The 11,916-nt window shown below is 42.3% G+C and overlaps 1 protein-coding gene across 1 annotated transcript in view; it reads left to right on the top strand.

Annotated features, from left to right (window-relative positions):
- The window catches only part of Synj (synaptojanin), a 392,031-nt gene that overhangs the window by 255,063 nt on the left and 125,052 nt on the right, over positions 1-11,916 (top strand). Inside the window, exon 12 of the mRNA XM_068387313.1 lies at positions 2,421-2,581. Coding sequence (XP_068243414.1) covers positions 2,421-2,581 — 161 coding nt within the window. The remainder of the gene's footprint in view (positions 1-2,420; positions 2,582-11,916) is intronic.

The raw sequence follows: 11,916 nt of genomic DNA, 5'->3' as shown, positions 1-11,916 counted from the left end.
TTATTGTGGTTAATGTAGGTGCTAGTGCATCCAAGCTCAAAATGAGTTTATGCGCTCTGGGAGTTATCCCTTTTTCAAATGGTAAACAGAATGACCTCTTGCAGGACAGGAACATTAGGAAGAGGAAAATTCAGGGACAGGCAATGAAAGATATTGCCTTTTCAAGCTTTGCATAATCTTACTGCTGAAATATACCCAAATAAATTTAATAAGGTAAGTTTGGAAGTGTCATATTTTACCAAATCAGAAAAAATGGCTCTTTCCAAAAACATGTAACCTTGTTATAGATAGATAAAAAAATTGTCTTAGATTCAGAAAAAACAATGATGAATCAGGTTCACGTTTAATGCTTAGACCCTCTTTAATACAGATGTGCTAATTTGTACGTGACTAATCAATTACTTGCCTTCATCTTGAATTCTGATTTAGTTGCCCGCCCTGATCCAATCACTGTGCCTCATAGAAGAATATCTCTAAACTCAGATTATACAAGTTGGTTGGTCTAAAGTGATATTTGTATGTAATCAGATAGGGAATGTAATTGAATTATTTTCTTTACAGTTTCTATGTTTTATATAATTTTATATCTGACTTGCTTAGATAAAACCGTGTCAGACGTGACCTCTAAATCATTATAAGCGTTTTTGTGTTTTGTAATTAAGATAAGAGAACAGATAAGTACATCTATGGTAGGTTCAGTATCAGAGGCACATAAACAAACATTAATTTCTACTCCTATTTTGGACCTGTGTTAGATGGAGTTAACAATGATAAAGTAGTTACTGCAGTAGAGAACAGAACTCAATCTAATGTTCTGAGGTTGGTTTCTAGAAATACTCAACTTCCTAATTCTGAGTCAGATTTCTTAAACTTTGACCTACCAACAAGGAGGCCATTTCATTCAAGAGATACCACTTCAGAATTCTGTTACCATAGATGTTCCAAGAGGATTGCCAACTGAACTTGAAAATATTATTGTAGAAAAGTATTACAGTCCTTTCCAATGAGGTTCAGTAAGCTGATGACAGTCCCATTTCTTCCCCGTTTGGGAAAGACTTCAGCCTGACCTGTTAGTATTGGCTCTGGTCAAAGAAGGCTACTGAATCCCACTAAATTCCAACCTGTCTTTATCAAAGATACTAGTTCTGTATTCCAGTTACCTTACCAATACAGCAAAGCTTAGTTATTACGACAAGAAAGTGTAAAACTTCTACAGAAGAATGTGTTAGAACAGATCATGAACCGTTAGCCAGGGTTCTACAACATGTTATTCCTAGTCCCTAAAATCTCAGGAGATGGAAGACCAGTTGTAGATGTGTCAGCACTGAACAAGTTCACAGTGCTTATAATTCTTATTGGAAATGCCCTCGACAGTTCTGGGAGCGATCAAACAAAAATATTGGGTGTTCTCAGTGGATCTCAGATGCATATTTTCACATTCTGATTCATCTAAATTCAAGGAAATACTTTTAATAAATTTGTTTAATCAGGTCATTGGATTGTTTTGAGGTCAAAGTCAATGTTAGGAAAAGAAGTTCTTCCTTGATCCAACTCAGAAGATTCTATTTTTGGGAATGATAATAGCAACAGTTCCTCTTCTGGAAGAGGATCAATTTCTTTCTTCTGATACAAAGATTAATATTGAAAGACATGTTAGTGCAAATGTGGATGAGACTTGTAGGAACCATGGCCTCCTTAAAGAAATTTGTCCCAATGTACCACTCAGCACAGTAACGGTTTGACGATGTCTTTCTTTGAAGCAAGTTGCGCTGGAAATCTCTGTATCCAACTGTACATGCCCACCACCCTCCTTTCCACTTGACTCATAGTATCGAGGAGAGAGAATTTTTACTTTGAAAGTGAAGATATGAGTATCTGACCAGGCCCCCCAGGGATTCTTACCACTTACCCTAGAAGGTTCCATTCCTTTGTTACGGCGTGTATTGATAGAAGCAAAAGAAAATGGGAAAAGTTTGAAGATTATTTTAGTTGTTACGGGTAAGTGTCGATTTAACTGAGCTTCTGGAGAAAAAGCGATTTGAACATCTGGATAGTATAGAAATAAGACATTTAATGATGAAAATAATAATAATAGTAGTAGTAGTAGTAGTAGTAGTAGTAATAATAATAATAATAATAATAATAATAATAATAATAATAATAATAATAATAATACTGCAGTAATAATAATAATATTAATAATAATGATAATAATAAAAAGTGAAGGTGAAATCCCAGGTCTTTTGTTGAGAAAAATAGATGTATGCATATTCAATTATGTATAATATACAGAATGAAAAGGAAAAGTTTGGAATAATATAGTTTGCATTAACAATGTGGTCAATTAATCATTAGAGATGGATTGTTTTTCTGTTATCACACTAATAATGAATAGTGAAACTTATTTTTCATCTTCAAAGCTTTAGTGGATACTACTCCTGAAGAAGAAGACAAAGATGATCGTTCGCCTGATGTATTTGCTATTGGGTTTGAGGAGATTGTGGATTTGAATGCTTCAAATATTGTCCAGAATACTCAGTGGTCTGAAAATGCAGCTTCATGGGGGAAAGAACTTCAAAAGGTAAATATAAGTTGATTTTGATGTAGAAAACAAAGTTTTTTTTCAGTAAAATTTAAGTTTGTATTTATTTAATGTAGTTTTACATTGTTTTATTTCAAAGAAATTAAGTTGACTTTAGCAGAAGCTGTCATAGTATTATAGATTGGTAAACATTGATTATTGCTCTTGATACACTTACCCGGTGATGATGATGAAATTATTGCTGTAGCACTTTTCTCAAAAATCTTTTTGAAAATGTGAAAGGATTTCTTATCTTTTAGAATATATTAGAAAGTGGGAACTTCAAAAATGCATTAGCCAATAAAGAACTTGAAAGGTAAAGAACATTACTGATATACCTCAACTAGAAAATTAGTTCTGTTTTGGGCACTAGTCTAAAACAGTTAGTCTAGGCATCCAATAAACAATAAAAAAAAAAGATTTCAATGTGTAAACAATATTTCTTGTACAATGCAACGTTATTGACAAACTAAAAAAGTACAGTATTGGTTTAGTAGATGGCTTGTATGACTAGCCTTCATATTCCTATTCCTCAAGAATTTAATGCTACAATTTTTTACCTCAAGAGCCTGCCATCTTGAATCCCTCATTCTTGTTTTGTCCCCAGTAGATGTGGGAAAGATGATGGGATCCAGTTTTTGTTTGGCAAGTACTAAAGTAATAGATCTTATTTTTAAAGTTTGGTATATTTTTATAAGTTTAACCCACCATTCATTATACTGATTCCCATATGGTCTTCATGGGGATTAGTGGTAAACCATAAGGATATTCATTTGAGTTGGAGAGAGCATTGACTTGTTTCAGATTACAATAATCCATTGACTATTGCTAGTGTTCTGTTATAAGCTCCCGTAATAAGATGAAAAAAATGTGAAGTTGAAAGAATTCTTTAGTACAGTATTATTTTTATCGTTTATAATTTTTCAATCGTTCCGTCACTAATACAAACCAACACTATTTAGAGAGAATATTTCTTTCGGTGAAGCTGAAAGACAAACCATAAGACTTTTAGCGAAGGTTAACCACCTCGGGGGGGTTAGTTTGCTACCCCGCTCACTCACAGACCTATGCTGAGTAACCACTTTTTGCTTTGGCTCGGTGGAGAACGGATGTTGCCGCTGGCCTCTCCGTTTTTTACTTAATGCTTTCTGATCTTTTTCTTTTCAGCGTGTTTGTGCTTTCCCCTTGACCATCCTCATGCGGACTTATCCAGGACCTAAGGGCCACTCCTGCAGGACTTTCACATCTACTGTTGATTCGTACCAGCATTTGTTGTGTCCTTCCTGCCAAGAGCGGCGGCGTAATCAGGACAACACATGCCCTGAATGCCGGGAGGGTTCTATATCTCAAGAGGGATTCTTCACCTTCAGGGTCTTCCACGAAGTCAAAGAAACCTAAGTCTTCTTCTTTGACCCCCTATCTCTTCCCGGAGCTCCTGCTTGATCGATCTTCCCCGGGGAACTATTGAGTAGAAGTGTAGAATGGCTAATTCCAGGTCAACCTTGGGGTTTGAGGGATAGGACTGCTTCCCTCAGAGAAGCAGTCTGCCCCTTCCCTCGAATGGAGCTTTCTCATTTTCTGATGATACAGGTTTGGCCGTTCCTGGGTATGACTGGTCTCCCGTCGAAGGAGGAGTTGCTGGAACTCCTTCCATTTTGGTGGTGAGAGGAAGCATACACTGGCTTCGTTGGGGGTGGAGCCCTAATCACTGTTGAGTGTGCTACACCGTGATCCCGGAGTGTCATCTAGCTCGACCACTGAAGGATCCTGCTCCTCAACTTCATCTGTTGTTGTTCCCAAAGACTGCTCTTCCCCCCATGCTGAGCCAACTTTTCTGTTGGGGATGGAGCAAAGTCTGAGGCAGGTCTCTCCTGCTAGTAGGCATCTACCTCATCCTAGAGTTAGTCCCCCCCCCCAGAGACCCCTTTCCAGAGAACTTCAGAGGCCATCATGCCCCTCTGTGGAGTAGGCTTTCTCTGCCAGGAATTTTGGCGCCGCTGATGAGCACCATGAGAGCGTAGTCCTCCTCGACGCTCTAGACGTTCGCCTTCAGAGTCCTGTCATTAGTCCGCTGCTTGTTACTCGTCACCCCAGGGATCGTATTTCTTCGAGAGACCGTCACTTGTCACCTCGTGATTATCACTTCTCGCCTCATCACTCGCCATGGAGAGATCGTCATCGACAGTCTCACCGTCAGCCTATGCATTCTTGTCACTCGCCTGCTTCTCTGGCCTCTCCTTTGACTCACCGTTCCCCGCCTAGAGGTGTTCGCTAGTCACTCGTCGCTCTCCCACTGCTTATCACTCGCCAGCTGTTCGTGGTTCGTGAGCTGCTCGCCATTCGCCAGTCCCTCGTCACTCGCTAGCTGTTTGTAGTTTGACAGCTGCTCGTCGTTTGCCAATTCACAGGCATTCACTCAAGCCATTTGCAGGCTTCTTGCCATGCAGCTTCTCTTCGTTCGCGAGTACATCGGCATTTGCCAACTCATTGTTCGCCAGCTCCTAGATTCTTTGCCTCACCTGCCGATTGCCAGGAGTAGATCGTCACTCTCCTCCTAAATGAGATCATAACTCTCCTAACCCTCACAGGTCACCTCGTGATGCACATAGTGTTTAACGCCTCTGCTAAATCGGGACCGAATTCAAGATCTCTAAATGAGTCATTGTAAACGGGACCAAGCTTAGCCTTAAAAAAAAACCACAGCGCAGAACATCAGATCAATGCCTGATCGCCGCAGAGACAAGTCCCGTCATCCTCCCTTGAGAGTTTCCCACACCTATGTCAGTGATCTCCGCTCCGTCAAGAGGAGTGTCCTTTGCACAGGCATAGTCCTGGGCCTTCATGCCTTAGGGAGACTTGTTCTCCCAGGTCTAGGCCAACTAGGTATCAGAGACCTCCCAATGCCGCGACCCCCCCCCCCCTTCCGAGGGATCTTCCGGCCTGCACTGCTTTCAGTCAGGAACCCTCTTGGTGTGACGCACTGGTCAAGGCAGTGCATCAGGCAGTGAAGGGGGTGATATCCCCAGCCCAGTCAACTTCCAGTATTCCTAGGATTCCCCTGGAGAAGTCAGCTTCCCCTCCGTCTGACCTGAAGCATACGTCCGCGGTGCCAACTCATCATAGGCCCTCTTCTTCGTGGATGTTCATCTCTCCTCTCAAGAGGAAGTTGGGAGTAGCTGAGTCGGGGGCAGAGTACTAACAGGATATTTCACAGTTACCTCTCATGGCCAGTGCAGCTTTGCCCTCGTCTAAGGGGTTGACGATTGCCTGGTGGAAGGCGTTTTCCCAGATTGCCGGCTCCCACAGCTCCCTCCAGAGGGGCTCATCCTCTTAAGCTGCTTCTGCTGCCGTTTGTATAGCAGAGGAAGTATTATGAGATCTCCGAGCCCCATCCAGCCATGCCTCTAGATGAGTCTCCTTTGAGAGACTCCGGACTCCGTCTCGTTCTCTGCTTTGGAGATCCTTAACCAGGAGAAGGTCGCGAAGTATGCCATGCAGGCTACCTTCTGGCTAGACCTCTGGTTATGGCTTGTGGGGCACCTCATCAGTACGAAGGACTGGTCTAAGGAGACCACGAGTAGGTCAATGGAGAGCTTTTTATTATCGAAAACTAAAACCATTTAGTTCCTCTCCCACCAGATAGTAAACCTGTGGGTGAAAACGATCCTTCGGGGAAGGGACTGAATAATAGAAAGGTTTCACCTACAGGTCCCGCAAACAAAGGTAACGAGACTTAGGAATTCGACTGAATGGTTCCTACCTGTTTAGGCCGGAAGACGTATAGTGGGTGGCGGAGAGATGGAGGAAGTCCAATCAGGATTCCCTTCTTCATAGGGCTTCAACAACAATGACATAGCAGTTTTAAAGGGTGTCAAAGAACGCCATTCCAGCTAGAGAGCGGAAGAGCTCTAAGTCCTCCTGTAGAGGTAAGACTAGCAGAGTGAACGGCCGAGGTTGCACCCACTAGGACAGGTAATCCTTCCACTTGTCCCTCAACGGGGTATGTCTGCAATGCCGCTGTCAGAGTTGGCTGCAGTTGGACCAAACCCCGGACAGTGTCTGTGATTTGTTCAAGGTATTGCATCCCATTCATTTAATCTCTCCCTCCACTGACTCCAGATCCAGTCTCATCAAGCTCCTACGCGAAGGGATCCACGAAGAAGGTGGCCTTCCGGGCTGAAGTCCAGACCATGTTGGAGAAAGTTGTTCTCCAAGAGGTCCTCGACAGGTCTCCAGACTTCTTCAGTTGACTCTTTCTTGTGAAAAAGGTGTCTGGAGGCTGGAGATCAGTCATCGACCTCTCAGCACTGACCAAGTTTGTCAGACAAACTCCTTTCAGCATGGAAGTGGCAGACACGGTCAGACAAGCTGTGAGACCACAAGACTTCATGCGCATACTGAACCTCAAGGATGCATACTTCCAGATCCCAGTCCATCTGTCTTCAAGGAAGTATCTAAGGATCATACTTGACAAGAAATACCAGTTCAAGGAGCTGTGCTTTGGTCTTTCCACAGCACCTCAGGTCTTAATGAGAGTGTTTGCTCTAGTGTCATCTTGGGCTCACACAGTCGGCATCTGTCTCCTAAGATGTCTGGACAAATGGCTGATCCTAGTAGACTCAGTGGCAACCCATCATCAACGTCGAGACAGACTTATGGAGTTTTGCCTAGATCTGGGGATCGTGGTAAACCTCGAGAAGTCATCCTTGCTTCCCTCTAAAAGACTGGTATACCTAGGTATGGTCATCGACACCAATCAACAGAAAGTCTCCCCATCACACGACAAGGTACATAGGCTGAGGAAGGTAACAAGACCCTTCCTTAGATGAGAAGAACTTCCTTCCCAGCGATGGTTGTGTCTCATAGGTCACCTATCATCCCTGTCCTGTCTAGTGCCTAAGGCCACCTCAGGATCCAATCTCTCCAAAGGCAGCTGAAGTCCAGATGGAACCAGACCAGTGATTCCCTGGACATTCTAGTCCTCACAGGTCTAGAAGAGCAGACAAACCTCAGTTGGTTGGTGTCAGATGAGAACCTTCGTATGGGCGTTGACCTTCTTATTCTCCTTCCGGAATTGATGCTCTATTCAAATGCATCAAAAGAAAGGTGCAGGGTTCTGTATGCTGCACCACACAGCCTCAGGCCTCTAGTCCGGGTCCAAAAGGTACCAGCACATAAATCTCTAGGAGATGAGGCAGCCTTCCTAGCCATCCAACAGTTCCTTCCAGCAGGTCAATGTAGGTCACTCAATGGTGCTGATGAGCGACTACATATCAGTAGTGTCTTTGTAAATAAACAAGGCAGTACCTTTTTGCAACCCAAATATTATCTAGCAGTAGGGATACTGAGATGAGCAGAAGACAACTTAGTGTCCTTATCAGCCCAGCTTCATTCCGAGCAATAGGAATGTGTTCGCAGATAATCTGAGCTGAGCGACTCAGAAATTGGATTCCGAGTGGTTTTTGAATCATCTAATAGCCAACAAAGTCCTGACTTGGTGGGGTTCCCCGACTGTAGACTTGTTCACGACGTCCCTAAACTTCAGACTCCCGCCGTACTGCTCTCCAGTCCTGGATCCCCAGGCTTTCTGGCAAGATGCATTCCAACAATTGTGGGACAACATCGATGTCTATGCCTATCCTCCGTTCTGTCTGATGAGAAGAGTTCTCAACAAGACCAGGGCATCTGACAATCACTTCATGTCTTTCATATCGCTGCTTTGGCATCAAGCAGAGGGGTTCCCGGACCTTTTGCAACTCCCATCGTAACCTTCAAGAGAACTTTGTTCACGACACGATCTACTTAAACAGTCACATGCGAACATCTTCCACAAAGCTGTAGCTTCTCTACAACTTCACACCTGGAGACTATCCAGCATCTCCTTACTCAGAGACAATTTATGCAACAAGTTGCAAGAAAGATGGCTGGACACCTTCGACGATCCTCATCGTCAATCTACATGGCTAAATGGACCGTCTTCTGTGGTTGGTATCGTGGAAGGGTTATCTTTCCCCTCAATGCCACTATTCCAACAATAGGGGAGTTCCTTGTGCACCTACAGAAGGAAATGCTCCTCAGTTTTGACAGTGAAAGGTTACCACTAAGCCCTGAGCCTTGCCTTTATGCTGAAAGGAGTTGACATTTCTTCCTCGGAACTTTCTCTCCTCGTACGAAGCTACAAGCTTACCTGCCCCCAGTAGGAAGTTTGACCTCCTCCATGGAACGTGGTTTGCATCCTTCAGTCTCTGAAGGGTGCTCCCTACGAACCAGTACGCCAGGCAACAAAATGCCACCCCACTCTGAAGATGGTGTTCCTTCTCGCCTTGGCTTTGGCCAAAAAATGTTAGTAAACTGCGTGGTCTTTCTTATGACATCGCCCATTGCAGGGGGTGAGGGGAGGTAATTTTTTACCTCATCCCTGAGTTTATAACTAAAGCTCAAAATTCTGGAGTAGCGAATTCTAGATTCGGGGCCTTCCGGGTTAGGTTGGGAGTCTTCGCCCAGTAAGGAGTTTGAGGTGTTACCTCAAAAGAATATTAGCATTTCGCCCCCGAGTGTCAGTACTCTTCGTCAGCACTGGGAAGGTTAAGAGAAGATTCATGAAGAACACCATCTTATCTTGGATTTGTAAGGTCATTGACCTGGCCCTGAATCCCGACCCTCCTCCATGACGACCCAGAGCTCATGATGTCATGGGCATTGCAACGTCCTTGGCATTCAAAAGATACTACTCTGTGGTGCGGGTATTGTAATTGGGTGTGTAGAAGCATCAGACGACCTTCACCGCCCACTACCTGCAAGACGTTACCCATAGGAATACAGTCATACCTCTCTTCACGAAAGACTCTGCCTACGGACTTTTCAAGCTACGAAACGAGATGCGAATATTTTTATGACTCACTTTATGAAAATAGTTTCACTTAGAGAGATGTGCCAGTAGGCCGAGGATAAAATAGTCACCCATCACAGAGTTGAAGAAAATGGGTTCAGACAGAAAATGTAGTTCTAGTCTATAATAGGGGTAACTATAATAGTACAGTATTATACTGTATGTATTGTATTATTTTCCATTTATTCTTACATTATATTGTAATAACAGGTATTAACATTTAGTTTAGGTATATTGAATGGTTCAAATGTATTTGGCTGTACAGTATTTCATTGTGGTTATACTGTAGCTTTATAATGAGATTTAATGTGGTGTTTTGTAGGGTTTGGAACATATTAGGCAATTTGCATGTGAAATGTGACTCACAACACGAAAAAAATCACTTTACGAAAGCCACTCCAGCACGAATTAATTTCGTGTTGTGAGGCATTACTGTACTGTATTTAGACGTTCTCCATTGGTCCTGTGGTGGCTGCACAACAAGTGTATTAAACACCTCAAGCTGCTTGACAGACAAGTAGCAGAGGGTCTAGTGCAAAGGTTACCCGAGATTAATATATAAGAATGACTAGCTTTTTCTTTCTTTCATCTTTCCCTCTCTTAGGGAATTAGCCCCCAGGGTCCTCTGCAAAGCTGGCCTCACCTATCTGCAGGTAAAACCATTTTCCTTGTGTAATGTGGTATTTGAAGTAATATTGGTTGCATCCCCATGCCCCAAGCGAGGGGGAATAGGATAATATCTATGGAACCTTCCGAAGATTCCTACAACTCGAAGAACTCTTACCTAGACAGTCACACTGTTAGTATCACAAGCACACAGCTTGCGTAGGCTGCTGTCCGTGCAGGGTATAGTTTTAGCGAGGTGTAGGGTTTCTATTGGTTATGCACAGAGCACGTACGGGGAAATCCCGGGTCAAGGCCAAGAAGCCAGTTGACACGGACTTCCACCCTCCTAAAGGGTAAGTTATCCCTTATAAATATCGTTGGTTTGTATTATTGACGGAGCAAATGACAAGGTTGGAAATACTGTAATCTGTATTTTTCTTAACAAAAGAAACCTGTAGTTATTCATACAGATTGGCCCGCCAGCACCTATCCCCCTAGAAGTTCTACCTGCAACAAAAAGTGGTTACTCAGCCCAGGTGTGTGAGTGAGTGGAGTAGCAAACTAACCCCCCCCCCCCCACTGCTAACTGTGATATAGCAATTTGGGAAGGAGATCAATAGAATTTACCTTTAAGACCCCTCAAATAGAATTTGCCAGAACTAGCCAGTTCTTTAGTTGCAGAATAAACTTGATTTTTGGCAGCCACTGACATTTGGCAAATGGAGCCATTATATGAGTTAATACTCTACTCTCTGTGTTGTGTTGAGACCAAAACAAAGGCATCTAAATCAAAGAGTCTTTCCCTTGCACACAAACCTGATAAAATTTCGGAGTTGGTGGGTCTTTTTTTTTTCAAAATAATCATTGAATTTTTAAATAACAATGCAAAGAGTTGTTGTTGTTGAGCACCATAGTGAATATATTAATGTGATATCTTGTGGTCCTCAGGGTAGTGTTCTTGCCCCATTACTTTTCATAGTATATACACTTTTCATAATATATACACATGAAATGTGGTTTGGCTTAAAAAAGAAGCTTGTTGCATATGCAGGGATGCTACTCTCCTTGCATCAATTCCATCTCCTGAATGTGAATCTGTGATTACTGAATCCCTTATTAGAAATCTGGCCAAAGTTAGTGCATGGGGTAGATTATGAGACATTAAGTTGAACCCTAAAAGAACTCAAAGTATGATTGTACTGTTAGTAGGTCAAAGACAGAGGCTCCCTAACATCCAGATCTCTCTATTGATAATGTTTCTCTATCTACTGTATATACAATGCCTTCGAATTTTTGGTTTGATTCCTGATAGTAAATTTACTTTTGAGAAACACAATCAGTCTGTTTCTTCAATTGTACAAAAAATTGTCTTATAGATAAAGTCAAAATTTTTGGTGATCAATGTGTTCTGAAGAAATGTTTTAATTCTTTCATCCTACCTTGTTTCAAGTATTGTTCTTCTGTCTGGTCTTCAGCTGCAAGTTCCTGATCATGATATTAATATCTGGTACTATCATTCTGTTAGTTCTTTATACATGTTGCACAAGATTTTTTTTATAATTCTGACCATTCTTTGTATTCATATCTTCCCAGGCTAAAACTTCAAATCAATCAATCAGTCTTCCCAGGCTATGCCATCCTGTACGTAATACTAAGTATCCAGTTAGTTCTAACAGTCTTGCTTTCTCCATTATAAGGCTCAGTACTATACAGCATTCCAGAAGTTTTTTTCCTGGTGTTTCCAGATTGAGGAATGATATTCCTAATTAGGCAGTTGAATCCGTGGAACTTCAGAAGTTCAAACTTGTAGGAAATGTTTTTATGTTGAACAGGGTGACAT

Source organism: Palaemon carinicauda, chromosome 1, assembly GCF_036898095.1.
Source record: "Palaemon carinicauda isolate YSFRI2023 chromosome 1, ASM3689809v2, whole genome shotgun sequence".
Lineage (NCBI taxonomy): Eukaryota > Metazoa > Arthropoda > Malacostraca > Decapoda > Palaemonidae > Palaemon > Palaemon carinicauda.
This window is presented reverse-complemented; position numbering and strand designations above follow the sequence as displayed.